Source organism: Rutilus rutilus, assembly GCF_951802725.1.
Source record: "Rutilus rutilus genome assembly, chromosome: 1".
NCBI lineage: Eukaryota > Metazoa > Chordata > Actinopteri > Cypriniformes > Leuciscidae > Rutilus > Rutilus rutilus.
This window is the reverse complement of record NC_140209.1, coordinates 65,870,300-65,896,343: the sequence shown is the minus strand read 5'-3', so window position 1 is coordinate 65,896,343 and position 26,044 is coordinate 65,870,300. Positions and strand designations below refer to the sequence as shown.

At 40.8% G+C, this 26,044-nt stretch overlaps 1 protein-coding gene across 1 annotated transcript in view; it reads right to left on the bottom strand.

Annotated features, from left to right (window-relative positions):
• The window catches only part of LOC311295414 (NACHT, LRR and PYD domains-containing protein 3-like), a 55,271-nt gene that overhangs the window by 13,086 nt on the left and 16,141 nt on the right, over window positions 1–26,044 (bottom strand). The window contains exons 6-7 of the mRNA XM_084416785.1: window positions 6,814–6,987; window positions 3,316–3,489 (exon numbers count right to left, since the gene is read on the bottom strand). Of these exons, the coding sequence (XP_084272911.1) occupies window positions 3,316–3,489; window positions 6,814–6,987 (348 nt within the window). The remainder of the gene's footprint in view (window positions 1–3,315; window positions 3,490–6,813; window positions 6,988–26,044) is intronic.

The window sequence follows — 26,044 nt, the reverse complement described above, 5'->3', positions numbered from 1 at the left end:
ATTATGTTTATCAGTGGTTGTATATCAGGCAGAGACATGTGTGTGTGTGTATTTTGTTTTGTAATTTCACTGGAACGAAAAGAGAGTCTCCACAACGGATTGAAGCGCGCGTCCGAGTGAAGACTGCGCGAGCCTAAAACAAACACAGTATCCGCGTCTGACTCGCGGGAATCCACGGCGCAAACCTGTGAGGGGCTGTGTTTTCTCGAGCCCCATATCAGCTCAAGAAAACACAAGTTTATTCAGATCATTACTTGTTTACACCGTCTCGCAGCGCTGTGAGGAATAATAATAATAAGGGAAAATGTCCCTCAAAAGGTAGATGTAAACAAACTATTAAAAGGTAAATATAATTTTTTTTTCTTTAAATAATTTTTATTGTGTTTTATTAGTAACAAATTTGGGGAGAGGATAAATATTCCAAAACTGAAAATACAGTATGAGAATTTACTGCACAATTACTAGACATGTTTACCTTGGATATTATACAATTTACAAGCACAATTTGTGAAAAAAAAATGTATATAAAAAATATAAATAAAATTTATTTTTGTGTATAAATATATACACATGTATATGTGTGTGTGTGTATGCACATATATATATTTGTATAAGCAACGTATTAAACTGCAAATTAGCATTTATATTCCTTATAATAAAAATGAAAGACCTATGTTACAGACATATGAAAGACAACATTTCGTTGATTAGTTTTGGATAGATTATACATTTTTACTGTAAAATATCTGCCACCTCAAATAAGCTTTTATTTGCCAATTTTTTTGTCAAAAATAATCAAATAATCAATCAAATCCTTAACTTTGAAATATGTATGATAAAATGTATACTTTAGTTTGTACAAAGAAAGATTACACTTGAATTGTTGTTTATTTAAATATTTACAAGGTAGATGTAAACAAACTATTAAAAGGTAAATATAAGCCTTTTCTTTAAATAATTTTTATTGTGTTTTATTAGTGACAAATTTGGGGAGAGGATAAATATTCCAAAACTGAAAATACAGTATGAGAATTAACGGCACAATTACATGTTTTCCTTGGCTATTATAGGCCAAATTGCAAGCACAATATGTGGAAAAATAAAAAAGAATTGAGATGCTTCCAACTGTTGCTCTTGCATTCTTGTGGCTCAGTGACTCACCTGAATGAATGGCTCATTAAGTATGCGGTCCTCAGGTGTGAACCACTACATATGCATGATCTGTGACGCCCACTCCGCATATGGCCTTTCCAAACAGAAAGTGCTTTGCAAAATTCAAATCAATGTATTGTGTTATGTGAAGGATTAGGCAGGGTGATTTTCACATAATTTTGAAGAAAAAACACTAGGCAATGACATCTATTAGACAAAAGTCTTATTGGCACATATTTAGTGTGTGTTTTGTGGTCTTATTTCAGAAACTTTAGTTTTTAGTTTTTTCAATAACCACGCATAAACATTATTCTCTCAAAAATGCAGACATGTACATTCTTGTTGCTCACATATTATGGTAGCCCTGTTTGTGCTAAATAGTGTGTAATTTTTTTTTGCCATTACTATGTTTATAAGCAACTGAAAAAAGCACAAATGTCAGGGCATGTCAGAACATCTCAAGGACCCCAAAAACACCTCAGACCCCAGAGGGTTAATGCATTAAGCATAAAGATCCAGTCTCAGAATGTCCGGGGTTGGCTTGAGGTCTTGCCGACAGTTTGTAAATCTTTTAACCCTCTGAGGTCGACAAACGCACCGGCGCGTTTTGCTGGATTTTCTCCACATTGTAGCACTATAAACTTAAATTACTCCGTCATTTATGGTCATACAGAAAAAAGAAATATAAAAAAAGAATCTGTGATATTTCTACTTTTGTATGTGTCCACTTACAATCAAATCAAAACATTGTGCTTTTGTAAAATAAAGAAAATAGACAGGGTGTGCGTTCTGCCTCTCCGTCGCGGTGAACTTTTTTTTCTTGAGCACGTCTATAAACTGAAACAAAACTCAGCGAATACTTGTCACACATTTATGAGCCATATACCTTTATAAACATTTAAGTGTGTACTTTTAAATGATCGGATTCAAACTGAAAACAAATATTCTCTGTTTAAGTAATTTGTATAAAACCAACAAGATGTCCAGCTTCTCAAACGCTTCCTAATTACTTTTAATTTGAACACGCCCACTCGCGCAAAAGAGATTCACATGCAAATCTCCACGTGGAACGCGATCGCTCATTACCTCAGAAACAAAACACCAAAACACTTCACAAGTCTCTGCTTTTTGACGAGCGCCGTGAGCTTACATTGGAATTACCTCAGAAGAACGCGAACGCGATTTGAAGACAAGAAAGATACAGGTAAGAAATTCTTACATATTAGTTTGTTATTGTTGCATAAATTTCACATTGCAGTTGAACTGTTGCTAGATATATGGTGAATATTATAATATTTAGAACCGTGGGTACGGTTACTGTGTTTGTGGATACCTGCTCAAATGTAGATATGTATATGGTAACCATAATGTTTTATATTTGAGCGCGATCGCGTTTGAATGTGTCATATTTGATACATTCGAAAAGCAAAACGCACCAAACGGCTTCATTTTTTTACTATTATCTCATTTCATATCATCATAACGAATGGAAACATTTGAAGTAACATGATAATCAATATATTTTTCTCTAGCTTAGATGTTACTGAAATATTTAGGAAGATTTATAGGCTGCTATGGTTATTGTTATTATTATTTTATGCAGCACTGTGCATAGCCTATACCTACAAGGCACAACAAACCTGGTGTTCATTATATTATTGTTGGAAACATTTGTGTGTGTGTGTGTGTGTATTCTGTGAATTTTAAAAAGCAATTTTAACCAGAAAAATCTAAAATGCACCTAATCTGGTGCAGATTACAGTTTAAAGTATTTTTGGGTATGATGTGGATTTTCTCCCATTCTTCTTTGTGGGTCCTCTCATGCTCTGTGAGGTTGGATGGGGACCGTCTAAGGCCACAGACAAGTGACACCCTGGACAGATGGCCAGTCCACCACAGGGCTCAAACACAGACACATATATTCACACCTATGGGCAATTTACTGTCTCCAATTCACTTACTGTATTGTGGGGGAAAACCGGAGTGCAAGAAGGAAACCCACACCAACACAGAGAGAAAATGCAAACTCCAAACAGAAAGGCATTTATTTACATATGCATAATGGCATTTGGAGTATAGATTGATGTGAAAAAATAAAGCATTTCAGAATAAGTTTGCCAGGATATGTCCTTGAGTGGTTATTTTTCACAGACCCTCAAGTACCTCAGTATGTTGAGTTGACAGTTTAGACTATTCAGTCCAGCATAGAGCAGATTCACTCCTGAATCATGCAGATCATTGTTACTCAGGTCCAGCTCTCTCAGGGAGGAGTTTGATGACTGTAGAACTGAAGACACAATTTCACAGCACTGACCGGTGAGCTTACAGTGTGCCAACCTAAACAGGGGAGAAATGAGAAACAAATCATTAAAAAAGGTGTGTGACTGTTCAAGTCTCTCTTTTGAGATCAGTGTGCTCAATGTGCCTTTTTGTCCTTCGTTATGTATATTTGGATTGTGTTGTTCCAAAAAAAAAAAAAAAAAAGCCATTCTTTTAATCTCCTCCCATTCAGCTGATAGGGCTATTAATAGGCCGCTGTACGTGAGCTGTATCGTTCAGTTTCGTTCCGACAAACGGGGCACTAAATTTTCTTTTGCTCAATATGTTCAACGTTAATAAAAGGTATCCAAACAAAAAGTTCTCCACGCATTATCCTGCAGTTAATGAGAAAAGTGTATTTATTGGTGCACTATTTTGACTGCGTATTGAGACATATAAAACTGTTGAGCTAGATTTTCAACCAATCAGCATCGAAAATGTAAGTAGGTCACAGCCGAAATCAAGCCAATATCACTATGCACATGTAAACATGGAGGAGGACGTAAGCAGCGCATCTTCATCTGATAGCGGCGATCAAGCTCGATTAACACCCGCAAAGTGTATTCTTCATGTCGGAAAAGATGGTGGGAAAGGTCCGTAGCCCTTTACTGAAGTCCGATGGAAAAAAAAATAAAAATCAAGCAATGTGCGTAGGAATGGCTCAAAACGTCGGACACTACGGATCTAACGTTAGCTATTGCTAATAAACATGTTGCCCTCCTGGACAAACTGGTCTCTGATGTCCCAACAACTACGGGTTTCACCCAGCCTACTATCGGCGTTTTATAGACGCTTGACTTGTGTGTATGTGCGTGATGGGTAGGTTTAGGGGTCGGGTTAGTGTGTGTGTGTGTGTGAGAGAGAGAGAGAGAGAGAGAGAGAGAGAGAGAGAGAGAGAGAGAGAGAGAGAGAGATTGGCCGCTGTCGGTAGCCTAAAAGAGGCCTAGAAATAGGGTTTCATTCCACCAAGTGGGGCACTACCTACTTTTTTAACATCAGAAATACAGATGTGGCCTTTAAAAACACGCGTTTTCTCCCGCGGCATTCTGCAATTCGTCTCGCTGAGTCTCGCAGAATTCTGCAAGTGCTTTCGGGGGGCACTACTTACAAATTCCCTCAATGTGTTTCGCTTCACAGAATATCCACCAGGTGGCACATAAAAAACAACACACTCAAAGCCTTACAAGATTTCTCTTAAAACACTCAAAGGGGTAATGGACAACGTTTACGAATTTTTATATATACTTTGTCATCGCTGTGGTTTCCAGGAGATGAGTGCATGTAGAATATTCAACATTGCTTTTATTAAAACAGCAAAGTGACGTTCTTGCCAGCGCATAACTTTTTTGTACAGCTATTAAGATGATTGTGATTGCAATGCGCATTTATATAAGTGCAACAGAGAATTTAGTGTGAGCATAATACACGTGACTCTGCCTGTAAAAAAAACAGCAGTATTTTTTTTATTTTATACACAAAATCATCCTAACATAATGAAAGGCTTAAATAATGCGACTTACCCAGATTCTTAATTCGTGCAGATATTTCTTGTGTGATTGTTCTTGTGCAGATATTTCTTGTGAGGTAATGTTGCAGCACAACGCGTTGCATTTATATTTTGGGCGCATCTGATTGCCATTACATTTTTAATAAATATTTTAATTGAACTGTCTTAATGCATTAAGCATAAAGATCCAGTCTCAGAATGTCCGGGGTTGGCTTGAGGTCTTGCCGACAGTTTGTAAATCTTTTAACCCTCTGAGGTCGACAAACGCACCGGCGCGTTTTGCTGGATTTTCTCCACATTGTAGCACTATAAACTTAAATTACTCCGTCATTTATGGTCATACAGAAAAAAGAAATATAAAAAAAGAATCTGTGATATTTCTACTTTTGTATGTGTCCACTTACAATCAAATCAAAACATTGTGCTTTTGTAAAATAAAGAAAATAGACAGGGTGTGCGTTCTGCCTCTCCGTCGCGGTGAACTTTTTTTTCTTGAGCACGTCTATAAACTGAAACAAAACTCAGCGAATACTTGTCACACATTTATGAGCCATATACCTTTATAAACATTTAAGTGTGTACTTTTAAATGATCGGATTCAAACTGAAAACAAATATTCCCTGTTTAAGTAATTTGTATAAAACCAACAAGATGTCCAGCTTCTCAAACGCTTCCTAATTACTTTTAATTTGAACACGCCCACTCGCGCAAAAGAGATTCACATGCAAATCTCCACGTGGAACGCGATCGCTCATTACCTCAGAAACAAAACACCAAAACACTTCACAAGTCTCTGCTTTTTGACGAGCGCCGTGAGCTTACATTGGAATTACCTCAGAAGAACGCGAACGCGATTTGAAGACAAGAAAGATACAGGTAAGAAATTCTTACATATTAGTTTGTTATTGTTGCATAAATTTCACATTGCAGTTGAACTGTTGCTAGATATATGGTGAATATTATAATATTTAGACCCGTGGGTACGGTTACTGTGTTTGTGGATACCTGCTCAAATGTAGATATGTATATGGTAACCATAATGTTTTATATTTGAGCGCGATCGCGTTTGAATGTGTCATATTTGATACATTCGAAAAGCAAAACGCACCAAACGGCTTCATTTTTTTACTATTATCTCATTTCATATCATCATAACGAATGGAAACATTTGAAGTAACATGATAATCAATATATTTTTCTCTAGCTTAGATGTTACTGAAATATTTAGGAAGATTTATAGGCTGCTATGGTTATTGTTATTATTATTTTATGCAGCACTGTGCATAGCCTATACCTACAAGGCACAACAAACCTGGTGTTCATTATATTATTGTTGGAAACATTTGTGTGTGTGTGTGTGTGTATTCTGTGAATTTTAAAAAGCAATTTTAACCAGAAAAATCTAAAATGCACCTAATCTGGTGCAGATTACAGTTTAAAGTATTTTTGGGTATGATGTGGATTTTCTCCCATTCTTCTTTGTGGGTCCTCTCATGCTCTGTGAGGTTGGATGGGGACCGTCTAAGGCCACAGACAAGTGACACCCTGGACAGATGGCCAGTCCACCACAGGGCTCAAACACAGACACATATATTCACACCTATGGGCAATTTACTGTCTCCAATTCACTTACTGTATTGTGGGGGAAAACCGGAGTGCAAGAAGGAAACCCACACCAACACAGAGAGAAAATGCAAACTCCAAACAGAAAGGCATTTATTTACATATGCATAATGGCATTTGGAGTATAGATTGATGTGAAAAAATAAAGCATTTCAGAATAAGTTTGCCAGGATATGTCCTTGAGTGGTTATTTTTCACAGACCCTCAAGTACCTCAGTATGTTGAGTTGACAGTTTAGACTATTCAGTCCAGCATAGAGCAGATTCACTCCTGAATCATGCAGATCATTGTTACTCAGGTCCAGCTCTCTCAGGGAGGAGTTTGATGACTGTAGAACTGAAGACACAATTTCACAGCACTGACCGGTGAGCTTACAGTGTGCCAACCTAAACAGGGGAGAAATGAGAAACAAATCATTAAAAAAGGTGTGTGACTGTTCAAGTCTCTCTTTTGAGATCAGTGTGCTCAATGTGCCTTTTTGTCCTTCGTTATGTATATTTGGATTGTGTTGTTCCAAAAAAAAAAAAAAAAAAAGCCATTCTTTTAATCTCCTCCCATTCAGCTGATAGGGCTATTAATAGGCTGCTGTACGTGAGCTGTATCGTTCAGTTTCGTTCCGACAAACGGGGCACTAAATTTTCTTTTGCTCAATATGTTCAACGTTAATAAAAGGTATCCAAACAAAAAGTTCTCCACGCATTATCCTGCAGTTAATGAGAAAAGTGTATTTATTGGTGCACTATTTTGACTGCGTATTGAGACATATAAAACTGTTGAGCTAGATTTTCAACCAATCAGCATCGAAAATGTAAGTAGGTCACAGCCGAAATCAAGCCAATATCACTATGCACATGTAAACATGGAGGAGGACGTAAGCAGCGCATCTTCATCTGATAGCGGCGATCAAGCTCGATTAACACCCGCAAAGTGTATTCTTCATGTCGGAAAAGATGGTGGGAAAGGTCCGTAGCCCTTTACTGAAGTCCGATGGGAAAAAAAAAAAATCAAGCAATGTGCGTAGGAATGGCTCAAAACGTCGGACACTACGGATCTAACGTTAGCTATTGCTAATAAACATGTTGCCCTCCTGGACAAACTGGTCTCTGATGTCCCAACAACTACGGGTTTCACCCAGCCTACTATCGGCGTTTTATAGACGCTTGACTTGTGTGTATGTGCGTGATGGGTAGGTTTAGGGGTCGGGTTAGTGTGTGTGTGTGAGAGAGAGAGAGAGAGAGAGAGAGAGAGAGAGAGAGAGAGAGAGAGAGAGAGAGAGAGAGAGAGAGAGAGAGAGAGAGAGATTGGCCGCTGTCGGTAGCCTAAAAGAGGCCTAGAAATAGGGTTTCATTCCACCAAGTGGGGCACTACCTACTTTTTTAACATCAGAAATACAGATGTGGCCTTTAAAAACACGCGTTTTCTCCCGCGGCATTCTGCAATTCGTCTCGCTGAGTCTCGCAGAATTCTGCAAGTGCTTTCGGGGGGCACTACTTACAAATTCCCTCAATGTGTTTCGCTTCACAGAATATCCACCAGGTGGCACATAAAAAACAACACACTCAAAGCCTTACAAGATTTCTCTTAAAACACTCAAAGGGGTAATGGACAACGTTTACGAATTTTTATATATACTTTGTCATCGCTGTGGTTTCCAGGAGATGAGTGCATGTAGAATATTCAACATTGCTTTTATTAAAACAGCAAAGTGACGTTCTTGCCAGCGCATAACTTTTTTGTACAGCTATTAAGATGATTGTGCGTGCAATGCGCATTTATATAAGTGCAACAGAGAATTTAGTGTGAGCATAATACACGTGACTCTGCCTGTAAAAAAAACAGCAGTATTTTTTTTATTTTATACACAAAATCATCCTAACATAATGAAAGGCTTAAATAATGCGACTTACCCAGATTCTTAATTCGTGCAGATATTTCTTGTGTGATTGTTCTTGTGCAGATATTTCTTGTGAGGTAATGTTGCAGCACAACGCGTTGCATTTATATTTTGGGCGCATCTGATTGCCATTACATTTTTAATAAATATTTTAATTGAACTGTCTTAATGCATTAAGCATAAAGATCCAGTCTCAGAATGTCCGGGGTTGGCTTGAGGTCTTGCCGACAGTTTGTAAATCTTTTAACCCTCTGAGGTCGACAAACGCGCCGGCGCGTTTTGCTGGATTTTCTCCACATTGTAGCACTATAAACTTAAATTACTCCGTCATTTATGGTCATACAGAAAAAATAAAAAATAATCTGTGATATTTCTACTTTTGTATGTGTCCACTTACAATCAAATCAAAACATTGTGCTTTTGTAAAATAAAGAAAATAGACAGGGTGTGCGTTCTGCCTCTCCGTCGCGGTGAACTTTTTTTTCTTGAGCACGTCTATAAACTGAAACAAAACTCAGCGAATACTTGTCACACATTTATGAGCCATATACCTTTATAAACATTTAAGTGTGTACTTTTAAATGATCGGATTCAAACTGAAAACAAATATTCTCTGTTTAAGTAATTTGTATAAAACCAACAAGATGTCCAGCTTCTCAAACGCTTCCTAATTACTTTTAATTTGAACACGCCCACTCGCGCAAAAGAGATTCACATGCAAATCTCCACGTGGAACGCGATCGCTCATTACCTCAGAAACAAAACACCAAAACACTTCACAAGTCTCTGCTTTTCGTCGAGCGCCGTGAGCTTACATTGGAATTACCTCAGAAGAACGCGTACGCGATTTGAAGACAAGAAAGATACAGGTAAGAAATTCTTACATATTAGTTTGTTATTGTTGCATAAATTTCACATTGCAGTTGAACTGTTGCTAGATATATGGTGAATATTATAATATTTAGACCCGTGGGTAGGGATGGGCATCGTTAAGAAATTATCGATATCGATGCCATTGTCGAGTCTGCTTATCGATGCGATTCCTTATCGATTCCCATATCGATTCCTGTACCATTTGCTGCACACTTACAGGGTGGCTTTGAGAGTTGTTGCCTTTTAATGTCTAATTTAAAGTGGTTTTAGAGAATGAAAACCAAGTGTGCAATATCAATACAGAAGTTGAATGCTTTGACATTTCTAAAAAAAAGTAAACATTTCTAAAACAAAGCTTTGTATTGTAAACACACTTAGTCGTGTGTGCTAAACTATAAAAGAGTAAACAACGCATCATGGTTTACATTTTAACTTTAACTTTTATTGTTTTCACAAAAACTTCAATTAATCATTTAACATTTAAAAATTTCTAGCAGTTCTTGTGCAGGAGAACAAGCATGTCTGCTTTTTCTGGGAGGATCCTTGATCTCTCCAGGCTGATCATTGGTTACTTACATCTAGCATTAATGTTTTGATATAATTTATAAGCCAACCTACCATTGTTTGTGGAGCGCAGGCTGTCAAATATAGTGCACTCCTGGTATTTAATGCCATGGATGTTATTTAAATGTTTGAGCATATTTGTTGTGCTCCCCCCTGAGATGCTGACACGCATATAAATGATGACAGTTATATGAAATATGCGTCCGAGGTTTTGCGTTCCCAAACGTACATTATCGGAAACCTAAACAAACAGCACATGAGGAGACTGAGTATACATGTGGAGCAGCGTTTACTATGAACGGAGCTGATCTGCACGCATATAAATAATTAAAGCCTCGTGCTTCTCTGTAAAAAAAAAAACAGCGCATATATTTTTTGCGCATATCACAGCCTTTACGATTTCATGATAGCACTCTGCTATTTTATGATTGTAACTTGTTTTAAATAGATCGCGTAGCCTTAGAAAACGGTGTAATAATGCGGTTCATGGATTCGATCTAAACAGGCTATGAAAATGTGAACTTGGAATATAAATCTGACTGCACGCACTTATCACACTGTTGGATTGACTTTGTTTACTTCTGTTGGCGGTAAAGAAGATCAAAACAGACTAGCGCGCGAGCCGACAGCATCACCACCACTACCATCTCTCTCTCTCTCTCTCTCTCTCTCTCTCTCTCTCTCTCTCTCTCTCTCTCTCTCTCTCTCTCTCTCATCAGAGATGACGTTTCACGGCCAAATCAAATAAACAATCGGAGGAGAGCCCTTCTAGCCAATCAGAGGTGAAAAAGGTGGTACCTTCTCCTACCATCCTGGGGAAAAAAAATATTGCACGCGGGAATGGCGCTTTTGGGGGATTTAAAAATCCAGTCACATACTGTGACGTCGTGCCGCGACGCGGGAATGGACGGAACGGAACGTTCGGAATCGTTAGTGGAATCGTTAACGTGTGGACGTGTACGATTCCGATGGATCGGAATGTTTGGAACCGGTTCCAAACCGGAACCTGGAACCGATTCCCAAGCCTACCCGTGGGTACTGTTACTGTGTTTGTGGATACCTGCTCAAATGTAGATATGTATATGGTAACCATAATGTTTTATATTTGAGCGCGATCGCGTTTGAATGTGTCATATTTGATACATTCGAAAAGCAAAACGCACCAAACGGCTTCATTTTTTTACTATTATCTCATTTCATATCATCATAACGAATGGAAACATTTGAAGTAACATGATAATCAATATATTTTTCTCTAGCTTAGATGTTACTGAAATATTTAGGAAGATTTATAGGCTGCTATGGTTATTGTTATTATTATTTTATGCAGCACTGCGCATAGCCTATACCTACAAGGCACAACAAACCTGGTGTTCATTATATTATTGTTGGAAACATTTGTGTGTGTGTGTGTGTGTATTCTGTGAATTTTAAAAAGCAATTTTAACCAGAAAAATCTAAAATGTATTCCCAAAATCGTGCAGGCCTTTCTCTTGATATCAGTATGTTCACTTTTTTTTTTTTTTCAGGGCCCAGATGCCACTCCTGCTGACTTCAACATTCACATGCGTCTCTACATGAACATGGTAAAGTGAAAATCAAACACCTTGGAAATGAAAGGTATGTACAATGTTTTTAGGAATGGCACAAAGGTCTCTGTCTTTGGATCATTGGTTATCTTTGGATTATGTTGTGTTGTAAATAAATCAAACAATCTAAAAACCATTCTTTTTTAAATCTCCTCATTCTTTGTGCAAGGTTGCTCAGAATGATAGGGCCCTTATAGCTCCTAATAGGGCCGTTAGGGGAGTGTCTTTGTCTTTCTCAGGTGAGAAAATCCATACATATTAATGAGCTCTCGCATAAGGCTTATTCACACAAAACACGTCGTAAAAATTTTAAATCAATATATTGTCTTCTCTGAATGAGCAGTCAGGGTGATTTTCACATAGTTTTAGAGCAAATATTCTAGGCTATGTCATACAATTTTCAAAAGTCTTGTGAAGAAATAATCAGTAGGGGTTTCATGGCCTTATTTCAGTGAGAATTTTTTTTGTATTTTCACAAACCACGCATAAATGTCATTATCTCAAAACTGCAAACTTTTACATACATGCTGCTGATATATTATTGTAGCAGAGTTTGTGCTGAATACAGTGTAATTAGACTTTAGCCATGAAAATGTCACAAATAACAGAAATAACCAGAAATGTCAGAGCATGTCAGAACACCTCCAGGGCCCAGAAAACAGCTCAGACCTCAGAGGGTTAAATATTCATATTCACAAAATCCATATAAAGGGTGATCAACAGTTATGACTTCTAAAATAAAATAAAAATGACCAGATAAGAGGTATCTGATTGACAGTTTGACAGATGTTGTTTTAAAAATTAATTACATCATTATGGGGAAGTGGTATTAAAAATTTGGTAAAACATAATACAATTATACAATTACAATTTGTTCGGTTTGGCTTTTACAAATGTTCCCTGTTTTTTATATAATTAATTTAACCTGAGATGTGCGTTATATCGCCTTGAATTTTGAATTATTGTGTTGTCGAATTTTGACACAGTTTCATTGTTTGTTCATAATAATTTGATTTTATGTCATTTTTTCTAAAAGTAGCAATATTTTAAAGAGATAAAAAGACAGAGAAATGACAGAGAAATTATGTTAGTCTGGTAACAGATATTGTTAACTGTAATTGAAGCGGTTTTTATAGGCTACACGTTTCTGCTTTTTTTAAATTGACAATTTAAAATTTTATTTGCCAACACGTCAACGTTTTGTGAATTATTTACGGATTTATTACAGAAACTTGTCAGAAGTAAAGATATTGTACTAAGCATAAGTGCAAGCAAACAGCAGAGTTTCCAATGATCAATAAAACAGCATGTGCTGTAAATAAATTTAACTCATCCATAACATAACAACATTAAGTAGAAAAAGAGCAATGACAAATAAGACAAAACTAACTATTTAAATGTCTTTTAGAAATCTGTCTACTCAAGTAGCCCTACAGTATAGTTCACTTAACCACCAGTCACAACCAATTAAAACCGAAAAAAACTAAATCTAAAAACTTAAATCTGATGGTGTTAGTTGTGTTTTAACATAATTGTAATTTTTCACAATCTTTTGACCTGATTCACTGAACTCATATAGGTTTACTTTATTAATTAAAGCAGCACTGTCCTGGTACAGCATAATATTTTTTTCCATTTCAATGAGATCCAAATAATCAAAAAAAAAAAAAAAAAAAAATATTCAATTATTTTTTTATGTTAAAAATTGGAGTAGGATTTACTTAAATAAAAGCTAGGAAACAATTTTCACTCAGAAAACGCTAGTAAATTTAAACAAAATTATCAGCAGCTTTAACTTTATTACTTTTTTTATTCTTATTCACTCTTTGTTTTAGCGATGTTTATAAATACACTATATTTTTGCATTTTGTTAACAAACTGTCCTACACTGAAAAGAAACCAATGTAATCTTCCTGATTTAATCACGTAAAACACAAGTCTAAACACGAGCACCACTCTTCTGAATGATGGTAACCAAACCTCCAAGAGTTTGTAAACCAATTGTTTGTAAAACATATTTAATGCTAACTTTACTTACAAAGTCAAAAAAATATTTTTTACAGTGTATAAATAAAACGACATGAAGGAAGTTAATTCCAAAATGTAATTAATTGCACAGTCTTTGTTTTAGCTGCTTGTTTTAGCTGCCACAGAGTCAAGAAATTACAAACCACCCACCCCCCAGTCTGCCAATTCTTTGCCAACCCCCAATGCTAATCAATCTCCTCTCAGGGAATCAAAGAAAACCGTTTTTTCCAGTTTTCACCAGCGTGTGGGCGGGGTTTTAATCCCTTGCAGTTCCTTTGTTTAAATGCTATTTACGCAAATCTACTATACATACGCTTTAAGTTATTTCAAATTAATGTTTATAACTTATAAAAAATAAGTTGATATCGCGTAACTTAATTTGACATATGTTGATATAACCAACTGACATTATTATTATGGATGAATTAAATTTATTTACAGCACATGCTGTTTTATTGATCATTGGAAACTCTGCTGTTTGCTTGCACTTATGCTTAGTTTCATACCATGTAAAGGGAAGCATGATAATATAAAAAGTACTGTACAGTAATGCAGAAAAGCGCATTACAATGTTAAAGCTATTAAAAACGTTCAGATGCAAAAAGGAACTAAATGTAAAATTAGATAAACTAGTTAATGATAGGCTATTGCGCAAATGCTCTCGGTCTCTTCAAAGGTCTTCGCGAATTATTGTGTTATAAGACTCAGTTTGAGCAGAAATGAGTGAGAAACACCCAGAAACACCTCATATGTGCTGTAAGTAAGGGTCTTCCCTTGCCATTAATGCTTGGATAACAAGCATACATTTCCTTCCATTAATAATAATAATGTCTAGTGCGGTACGTGGCTGTAGCAGCGTTTCCATTACAGATTTGCGCAAATGTTTTGCGCTATTATCTAAATATCGATAAAAAACTATTGCGAAATGACGGCGTTTCCATTAACCGATGTTATGCGACTAAAACGTCCTTTTTTCTCTCGCGATAAGTCATTCCAAAAATCACGGCAACGGACGTTGATTATATTACAGCCACCGCATTAGACATTATTATTATTATTATTAATGGAAGGAGACGTGGCGTGTTATCCAAGCATTAATGGCAGGGAAAGACCCCCGAACGACACATATAAGGAGTTTCTGGGTGTTTCGCCCTCATTTCTGCTCCGAGGATTTGATTGTGGCATTTCTTTGAGATTTAGAATCCAGTATTCCTATAGGCTAATTATTGTTTCTTTTATGAATTTAATAAAGAATTCTGTCTCGTATTCTGTCCAAACGATCCATGTAGGCTACTTTTGTGTCCATTCGTTTTTCCTTTTTTAACCCCTAATTGAAAAACGAAAAATGAACGGTTGTTGTCTTTTTAAAACACAAAGTTGAACACCAAAATTTTTATTTGAACTGGCTACACCAACTGCTGCGCAAAAAAGTAAATATCGACGAATTTTCAGATTTTTGTTTATGACTTTTTGCCCCTTTATTAAACATTTAAAATATTCACAAATTAATATGGAAAACATGTCGATTTTACTGGTTTTCTAAGGCCAAATTAGAAACTGGAATTGATGTATTTCCCGCAATGCTGAATGAGAAGAGCCATTAATATCATTAATAAACTGTTTTCTAAGTGTCGGCTAAAATCACATCTCCATCTCCGCTGTTAAGCAGATGCGCTTTTAGAGAGAAATACACCTTTCATACGCATTACATAATCAGAAGTTATTAGCTTTTCTTTTTAAAGTGGACATTTCAAGCTTTAGCCTACATAGGCTATATTTTGTTTCAGTTCTCGCGCTCCAGTTTACGGAGATCATGAAAGTGCGTCTGATTGTTTCTTTTATTTTACAAAAGCACAGCGTTTTCTTGTTATTGTGAGTTTACACAAATAAAAGTAGTTGAGAATAATGTATTATTATTTTCTGTATGACCAGAAATGATAGAGTATTTTAAGTTGTGTCCACTGTTGATAGGAAAATGCAAGTGTTCGCGCCCGCGCCTCCGTGCCATGCAGTGCGCGCTCCACGCTCAACTTTGTTCCTTTTTTGCATAAAAGCATCTTCTAAATATAGCCTATTAAATGTTATAATAAAATAATCTAAAATTATTATTATTTGTGTAGCTATACATGGACTTCAAACACACCGCATCTTCTAAGTAAGGTGACTGTAAATGCGCAAAAACTGTTTCCATTGCAGTTTTGCGAAATATTCCTTTTTCGAATTGCCGGAAAAACGTCCTCATGCGAGTGTAAACACTTTTTTGTGATAATTGGGAGTTTTTGCGAAATTGACGTGTTTCCATTAAGCGTATTTTCAATTCGCAATTTCAATTAGCGCAATTTGAAGGGAAATGGAAATGCGGCTACATATAAACCTACCAACGTCCGTTGCCATGATTTTTGGAATGACTTATGACGCTGTAGTCGCATAACATCGGTTAAAGGTAACGGCGTCATTTCGCAATTGTTTTTTAGCGATAGGCCTATTTAAAAAAAAAAAATCTTAAAAGTTTTGCACAAATCTGTAATGGAAACGCGCCTAGAATGGCCTACATGAAACACGACTGCCATCTACAGGTTTTAGTAATTCCTGCGTCCAACACCTAATCCCCCTTCTGTAGGATCCTGCAGAATTTCGGAAGTGCTCGTGGCATTCTTCTCTCTGAGACGCGCATTTTTAAAGGCCACATCTGTATATAGAGATTCCTTAGGAAAAAGTTCTCCACACACAACCTTGCAGTTTTTGAGAAAAATTATGCTAAAGGTGCCCATTTTGAAAAAAAAGGGAAAACATGGAATTTTGCACTTTCAAACCTGTTTATCATATAAACCCAAAAATGCAGAGTTACCACTTGAAGTACAAAATAAACCAGTTTGATATGTGTGATATACCTGAAGTTTATATTAAATCAAATCACAATAATTGAATTGAAATCGTGAAATTTGTTTCAAGAAATTAAAAAAAAAAAAAAAAAAAAAAAAAACTAGCTTACCAGAAATTGTACCATATATACATTATAACATGTTGTCACTAAACCTAATACAATTCAGTTTAGTTACTAAAATGTTTTGACAATCACAATAAACTTATTGTGATGCACGCTTTTTTTTGCAACAAAACAAGATTGTATTGTAATTATTTTAAACAAGATTTAATTTTGATTTATTTACCTACCCATCTCTCTCTCTCTCACACACACACACACACTAACCCGACCCCTAAACCTACCCATCTCTCTCTCTCTCACACACACACACACACTAACCCGACCCCTAAACCTACCCATCTCTCTCTCACACACACACACACTAACCCGACCCCTAAACCTACCCCCTTCTCTCTCACACACACACACAAACACACACACACACACACACACACACACACACACACACACACACTAACCTGACCCCTAAACCTACCCATCTCGCTCTCTCACACACACACACACACACACACTAACCCGACCCCTAAACCTACCCATCTCGCTCTCTCTCTCACACACACACACACACACACACACACACACACACACACACACACACACACACACACACACACTAACCCGACCCCTAAACCTACCCATCACACACATACACACAAGTCAAGCGTCTATAAAACGCCAACAGCAGGCCGGGTGAAACCCGTAGTTGTTGGGACATCAGAGACCAGTTTGTCCAGGAGGGCAACATGTTTATTAGCAATAGCTAACGTTAGCTCCGTAGTGTCTAACGTTTTGAGCCATTCCTACGCACATTGCTTGATTTTTTTCCCCATCGGACTTCAGTAAAGGGCTGCGGACCTTTCCCACCATCTTTTCCGACATGAAGAATACACTTTACGGGTGTTAATAGAGCTTGATCGCCGCTATCAGATGAAGATGTGCTGCTTACGTCCTCCTCCATGTTTACATGTGCTTAGTGATATTGGCTTGATTTCGGCTGTGACCTACTTACATTTTCGATGCTGATTGGTTGAAAATCTAGCTAACAGTTTTATATGTCTCATTACGCAGTCAATATAGTGCGCCAATAAATTACAATTTCTCATTAACTGCAGGATAATGCGTGGAGAACTTTTTGCTTGGATACCTTTTATTAACCCTCTGAGGTCGACAAACGCGCCGGCGCGTTTTGCCGGATTTTCTCCACATTGTAGCACTATAAACTTAAATTACTCCATCATTTATGGTCATACAGAAAAAAGAAATATAAAAAAAGAATCTGTGATATTTCTCCTTTTGTATGTGTCTACTTACAATCAAATCAAAACATTGTGCTTTTGTAAAATAAAGAAAATAAACAGGGTGTGCGTTCTGCCTCTCCGTCGCGGTGAACTTTTTTTTCTTGAGCACGTCTATAAACTGAAACAAAACTCAGCAAATACTTGTCACACATGTATGAGCCATATACCTTTATAAACATTTAAGTGTATACTTTTAAATGATCAGATTCAAAACGAAAACAAATATTCTCTGTTTAAGTAATTTGTATAAAACCAACAAGATGTCCAGCTTCTCAAACGCTTGCTCATTACAGGTAATTTGGACACGCCCACTCGCGCAAAAGATATTCACATGCAAATCTCCACATGGGATGCGAACGTGCTCGTTACCTCAACAACAAAACACCAAAACACTTCACAAGTCTCTGCTTTTCGTCCAGTTTGAAAGACCCGCCTGAGCTTACATTGGAATTATACCTCAGAAGAAGAAGAACGCGATTTGACAAGGAAGATGTAAGGTAAGAAATTATTACATATTAGTTTGTTATTGTTGCATACATTTCACATTGCAGTTGAACTGTTGCTAGATATATGGTGAATATTATAATATTTAGACCCGGGTTTACAGTTACTGTGTTTGTGGATATCTGCTCAAATGTAGATATGGTAATCATAATGTTTTGAGCGCGATCGCGTTTGAATGTATCATATTTGGAGCGCGATCGCGTTTGAATGTATCATATTTGGAGCACGATAGCATTTGAATGTATCATATTTGGTGAAAAGCACCAAACGGCTTCATGTTTTTACTATTATCTCATGCCATATCATCATAACAAATGGAAACATTTGAAGTAACATGATAGTCAATATATTTTTCTCTAGCTTAGTTGTTTTATTTTGGAATATTTATAGGCTGCTAATATGGTTATTGTTATTATTTTATGCAGCACTGCGCATAGCCTATGCCTATAAGGCACAATAAACCTGATGTTCATTATTATTGGAAACATTTATGTGTGTGTGTGTGTGTGTGTGTGTGTGTATGTGTGTATTCTGTGAATTTTAAAAAGCAATTTTAACCAGAAAAATCTAAAATTTATTCCCAAAATCGTGCAGGCCTATAGTTTCTCTTGATATCAGTATGTTCACTTTTTTTTTTTTTTTCAGGGCCCAGGTGCCACTACTGCTGACTTCAACATTCACATGAGTCTCATAAACATGGTAAAGTGAAAATCAAACACCTTGGAAATAAAAGGTATGTACAATGTTTTTAGGATTGGCACAAAGGTCTCTGTCTTTCGATAATAGTTTTCAATGAGTGCTTTTTTGTCATTTGTTTTGTATCTTTGGATTATGTTGTGTTGTAAATAAATCCAAACAATTTAAAAGCCATTCTTTTTTAAATCTCCTCATTTACAGTATTGTGCAAGGTTGCTCAGAATGATAGGGCCCTGATAGCTCCTAATAGGGCCATTAGGGAGTGTCTTTGTCTTTCTCAGGTGAGAAAAGCCCTACATATTAATGAGCTCTCGCATAAGGCTTATTCACACAAAACACGTCGTAAAATTTTTAAATCAATATATTGTCTTATCTGAATGAGCAGTCAGGGTGATTTTCACATAGTTTTAGAGCAAATATTCTAGGCTACGTCATACAATTTTCAAAAGTCTTGAAGAAATAATCAGTATGGGTTTCATGGCCTTATTTCAGTGAGAATTTTTTTTGTATTTTCAAAAACCACGCATAAATGTCATTATCTCAAAACAACAAACTTTTACACACATGCTGCTGATATATTATTGTAGCAGAGTTTGTGCTGAATACAGTGTAATTAGACTTTAGCCATGAAAATGTCACAAGTAACAGAAATAAATGTCACAGGTCGGGGTGGGCCAAGCCAGACTGCACCCACCCCTGGGGACCGGGCACCGCCTCGAGGAGCGTGTCAAGGAACCAGACAAGCACAGAGGATAAAGGAATAACAATTTCTTTATTAAGTTAAAAGCAGGTAAATTTGAAAAGTCCTAATTAAAATCTCTTCTTTCGCCAGAAGCAATTCGATGGGCCCCTGGACCGGGGCGGGATGGATGGTCGTGGACACCCTGCGGCTCGTCGGAGAGGAATCAGAGGATGGACGCACACCACTCAGGTAAGCCACTGGGTAAGTACTCTTACAAGGCTCTCAAGGACGTCTTGGCTACACGGACCCCATTCAGACTGGAACCAGGTAGGTATTCGCAGTGAGGATGGAACGAATGCCCAGAGGCAAGTACCCAGAGGACGGGGATCCTCGACTCAGACGGATCACAAGGACGCAGGTGGCGAGCGGGCCGGGCCAGGAGGGGACCATGAACAGCAGAACAACACTTTAATCGAGACACATGCCGTAGTTACTCTCCTTCCTTCTGAACAGTAGCAATGCTTTGCAACACGGGCACGGAGGGCCACCCGGCAAGAGAACACTTCACTTTGGCTGTGCCCTGCAACGATACGACAGGGTTCAATGGTTCAACAAGATGCGACGTTCAACAGTGATACCTTCTCTCCTTCTGAACAGGGCGGAGGCTTTCAGTGGGAAGGCGCTGGATTCGAAATTGGGTCCTTGATCCGAATGGAACACTTCAGGGCACCCGAAGGGCTGGATGACATACCTCCACAGGGCATTAGCGGTAGTGATGGCGGTCTGGTCCAGAGTTGGGATGGCCCAGGCATATTTCGTGAAAAGGTCTGTGATCACTAAGATGTTTTGGATACGGTCGACCGGCCTACCTAGCGTCAGATAGTCCATAGCGATGATATGCATCGGTGCTTTGGCTCGAATGGGGACCATTGGAGCTCGAGGCTCCTTCCTGGCTTTAAACAGGGTGCAGCGCGGACAGCCCCGCAGGTAGGCCCTCGTAGTTCCCTCCATCCCAGGCCAGTAGAAGTGGCGTCGCAAAAGTGCCGTTGTCCTCTCCTGCCCCTGATGACCAAGCTTGGTGTGATAAGCCTCCAGCAGGGCGTGACACCTCCTCTCGGGAACCACTACCTGACAGACCGGGTCACCCGAGTGTGAGTCCTGAATGGACCGACAAATCACCCCCTCTTTCAGATGGAGCCTCTCCTTCTGGCCCAACAAGCCTCTCACAATTCGATTTTGCGCCCGGCATTCCGCACCCTCCGGCCAACTGCCCCGCTCCAACCAGGCCCGGACCATTAACAAGTCCTCGTCTTCGCCCTGCCACATCCTCCAACGCTGTGGATCCCATCCCCAACTTGCAGGCGGCTCCTCCAGCGGCTGCCCCGGTGCCTCCACAATGCCCACCATCATTCCCTCATCACGGTCTGCCTCCAGCATGGGTCTCGGATCTTCCGACCCTCCTTCAGGCCACCTAGACAGCACGTCTGCGTTGGTATGTTCCCTTCCTGGCCGGTACTGAAGCTGATAATCAAAGTTGGCCAATTGAGCCACCCACCTCTGTTCTACCGCCCCCAGTTTGGCGGTTTGCAGGTGTACCAGCGGATTGTTATCGGTCACCGTGGTTACCTTTGCTCCCCATAGGTAGTCCTTGAACTTCTCACTGAGTGCCCACTTCATGGCCAGTAACTCGAGCTTAAAGGAACTATAGTTGGCATCGTTTCTCTCCGCAGGGTGTAAACTCCGACTAGCATAAGCGATGACTCTCTCTTCCTCCTGTTGTTTCTGGGCCAAGACAGCCCCCAAGCCCAGATGGCTAGCGTCCGTGTAAAGAATGAAGGGCTGTGTGAAATCGGCATATGCCAGAATGGGTGCTTGTAACAACTCTTGCTTGAGCTTCTGAAAAGCAATCTCGCATGCCTGGTCCCACTCCACCGCTGGGGACCCTCGGCCCCGGACATGTACCGTTCCACCCAGCAACTGGTTCATAGGTTTGGCGATCTTGGAGAAATCCTTGATGAACCTCCGGTAGTACCCCACGAAGCCGAGGAAGGATCGAACCTGGCGCACAGTCTTTGGGGCCGCCCACCCCTGTACGGCCGACACTTTCTCTGGGTCCACAGCGATTCCTGCCGCACTCACAACATGGCCCAGGAACTTTACCTCCTTCCGGAAGAGCTGGCATTTATCCGGTTGGAGCTTCAGCCCGTACTTCTCCAGAGAGCGGAACACCTGCTCCAGGTGCTGAAGATGAGACTCAAAATCGGGGGAATAGATAATCACGTCATCCAGGTACACCAGGGTGGTATCCATCAGCTGGCTCCCCAAACAGCGCTGCATGAGTCGCTGGAACGTGGCAGGGAAGTTGCAGAGGCCGAAGGGCATCCGGTCCCACTCGTATAACCCAAAGGGGGTCGTGAAGGCCGTCTTCTCCCGGTCCCGCTCGTCCACCTGCACCTGCCAGTAGCCGCTCGCCAAGTCTAGTGTGGAATACCAGGCCGCCCGTGTGAGGCTAGTAAGGGAATCCTCGACTCGAGGCAATGGGAAAGCATCCCGCTTTGTCACTAGGTTCAACTTCCGATAATCCACACAGAATCTCCATGCGCCTGTCTTCTTCCTCACCAGTACGATCGGGGCCGCCCAGGGGCTGCTGCTCTTGCGGATGATCCCTTTATCCAACATCCCTCGCAGAAGGGCACGAACCTCAGAATATAATGTCGGAGGTACCGGTCGGTAGCGCTCTCTACTAGGCATGGCTTCTCCAGTGGGAATTTGATGTTTCACGATGTTAGTACACCCGTAGTCTTCGTCGTGGGTGGAGAACAACTGTGGCCATTTTGAGAGAAAAGCCTTGAGCCGTCTTGTCTGATCCTCCTCCAGCCCTTCTCCCCGTAGGGACTCACCTCCAAGGTGGGCCGGCAGTCCTTCTCCGGCCCCTCTGCTGCGCATTCCCGTCTGCGCCAGAGCAACTTCCACTATGGTTGGGCCTACTTGGCTAAACTTAACTTCTCCTGGCTCTTGCACTTGCTGCGGCTTCACCGAGATGACTCGGGCTAGACACTGATGACGGTACAGTTGGATTGGAAAAGGATTCGTGTTCCGAACTCTCACCCTAATTCGACCTCTTTGGGCGGATGCCAGTCCTCTGGCCACCTCCACCTTAGGACCTTCGTTGTGGGGTTCCACCAGCACCCACTCCTCCGGGTGGTAAAGTCTAGGGGGCACCCTGACCCAAACCATCGCCTCGCTTCGAGCCGGGACAGACAAAGCATAACGGCAAGCCACTCTCCCAGTGCTCTCTCGGTCCTCCTGTTGCTCAGCCAGACAAACTCGGCGACAGTCCGCCCGGATACGCTCCCATTCTCTGCCCTCAGGTGTCACAGTTGCTCGGGCCGGCCCACTCTGGAACAGCTCTTCCCAGCAGTCGGAGATAACATTCATGCCCAGTAGGGCGCGATGAGACCCCAGACACACGTCACGAACCACCACCACTCCTTTCTGGGGTACAACCATACCGTGGATCTCCAGGTCCGTCATTACATAACCCACATACGGGATATCGAGTCCATTGGCCCCTCGCAGAGTTAACCAGGGGGCCTCAGTCGTCGGCCGACCCTGGGTGCCGAATAGCTCCTGAGCTAGGCTCTCCGCAAACAGAGTGACTTGCGACCCCGTGTCCAACAAACACTGCACCTTCTTGCTGTTGACTCGGATCGTAATAACCGGACAGCGGCCCACCAGGCATTCTTTGGACAGTCCAGGAGAAGAAGGGTCTGAAAAGGGGTCCCGACCACTTGACCCACAGTGGCCGGAGACTCTAAAAACCCCCTTGTGAAGCGCGTCTGGAAGGGCACTGGCGGATGTAATGTCCAGCTTCTCCACAACCGTTACAGATAGGACGCCCTTGTTCATCCCACTGGAATCGGGGACCCATGGATCGGGCGAAACGACGCTCTAGAGGGCGACTCCCGTCAGAGTAGGCCCGTTCCCGCGGCGAAGGAAGTGACTGGAGGCGTTCTCGGCGGAGTTCTTCGACAACAGATTTGGACAGATCAGACATTTGTTCACGAATATCCCTTTTCAATTCTTCCCGGAGGGCATGCTTCCAATCGGAGGTGGCAGGGGCCGAAGGCCCACTAACAGCATTCGCCACCAGACAGCTGGGAGGATCCACACCTTCGGTGTGATCACGCTCAAGGGCTAGAGCTTCTCACCGCAGTTCTTCAAACGTGAGGTCAGGATTTCGTCTCAACTGCACCCGCAGACTCTGACGTACTGGACCCTCCCGTAATCCTAGCAGAAACTGATCTCGCCGTAGGGTCTCCTCGTCGCCCAGGCCATGGTCCTGTCTTCTCCTTAGCCTGGTAAACTGTTCCCTCAGTTGCAACGCGAATGGCCGAACAGTTTGTCGAGGCTCTTGCCTACAATTGAAGAATTTGGTTCTCAGGACAGCTACCGGGGTGGTGTCTCCGTATTGTACCGTGAGGAAATCAAAGATGGCTCGGACTGTGGTGCGGGTTGCTTCCGGTGCTGCCTGTACTTCTCTTCTTGCTTCTCCCTCTAGTGAATTTAATACGAACTGTACCTTCTGCAGGGCGTTCAGCCCTTGGAGCCCTGCCAGGTATTCCACCTGGGCCTTCCATGCTGACAGGCTTAATTCTGAGCCCGGACCTCCATACTTCTGGGCCCACGGGGCCCCCATAAAGAAGGGCATAACCGGCTGTCTGGCCTCTGGCTCTTCTTCCTCTGCCATGTAGGACCTTGATCGCTCCACTCGAGACGGTAATCCTGTCGACTACGCCAAGTTCTGTCACAGGTCGGGGTGGGCCAAGCCAGACTGCACCCACCCCTGGGGACCGGGCACCGCCTCGAGGAGCGTGTCAAGGAACCAGACAAGCACAGAGGATAAAGGAATAACAATTTCTTTATTAAGTTAAAAGCAGGTAAATTTGAAAAGTCCTAATTAAAATCTCTTCTTTCGCCAGAAGCAATTCGATGGGCCCCTGGACCGGGGCGGGATGGATGGTCGTGGACACCCTGCGGCTCGTCGGAGAGGAATCAGAGGATGGACGCACACCACTCAGGTAAGCCACTGGGTAAGTACTCTTACAAGGCTCTCAAGGACGTCTTGGCTACACGGACCCCATTCAGACTGGAACCAGGTAGGTATTCGCAGTGAGGATGGAACGAATGCCGGAAGCTGCCCAGAGGTAAGTACCCAGAGGACGGGGATCCTCGACTCAGACGGATCACAAGGACGCAGGTGGCGAGCGGGCCGGGCCAGGAGGGGACCATGAACAGCAGAACAACACTTTAATCGAGACACATGCCGTAGTTACTCTCCTTCCTTCTGAACAGTAGCAATGCTTTGCAACACGGGCACGGAGGGCCACCCGGCAAGAGAACACTTCACTTTGGCTGTGCCCTGCAACGATACGACAGGGTTCAATGGTTCAACAAGATGCGACGTTCAACAGTGATACCTTCTCTCCTTCTGAACAGGGCGGAGGCTTTCAGTGGGGACAGGTGGGGACCACCAGGCGGAGAAGATGCTTTGAGGGAGACACTCCACTTGACTGCACACTGTAACCAGGTAACAGGATTTAACTTCCCAACAGCATATGGAACGTTCAATTGAAATACCTTCTCTCTTCTGAACAGGGCGGAGGCTTTCCGTGGAGACAGGTGGGGACCACCAGGCGGAGAAGACGCTTTGAGGGAGACACTCCACTTGACTGTACACTATAACCAGGTAACAGGATTTAACTTCTCAACAACGTATGGAACGTTCAATTGAAATACCTTCTCTCTTTCTGAACAGGGCGGAAACCTTCAACAGGGCATGCGGAGACCACCAAGCGGAGAGGACACTTGAGCGGGGCACTCCACTTCGGCTGTGCACTGTAACCAGGTAGCAGGGTTTAACTTCTCAACAGCATATGAAACGTTCAATTAAGGCGAGACACTACAGGTGAATAGGGTAAAATTTTTAACTAGCAGATATCACCATGAAACTTTCCCAGTTGGTTACCTACATTAAGATGAGAAAAAAATGTATTACAAGTTTTCTGTAATTTAATGTTTAAATATGCAAATCAGGCAATATCTAATCAAATATGCACTAATTTGTATATATTTTAAAAAACGATATCTGAGTATTGGATAAAGCCAGATTAAAAATATTTTTTTCATTGTGTTCACATATTAGATGGGAAAAAAATTACAGAGGGATTTATGGATATCTACTTTTGTTATCCTGTAAATCAGAAAATACTGCCAATAGCCTTAAAAAAATGATTTTCGCCATGTTTTTTGGAATAAAATGTTATATAAATCAGGCTAGGAATAATATATTTACAAATCCCTCTGTA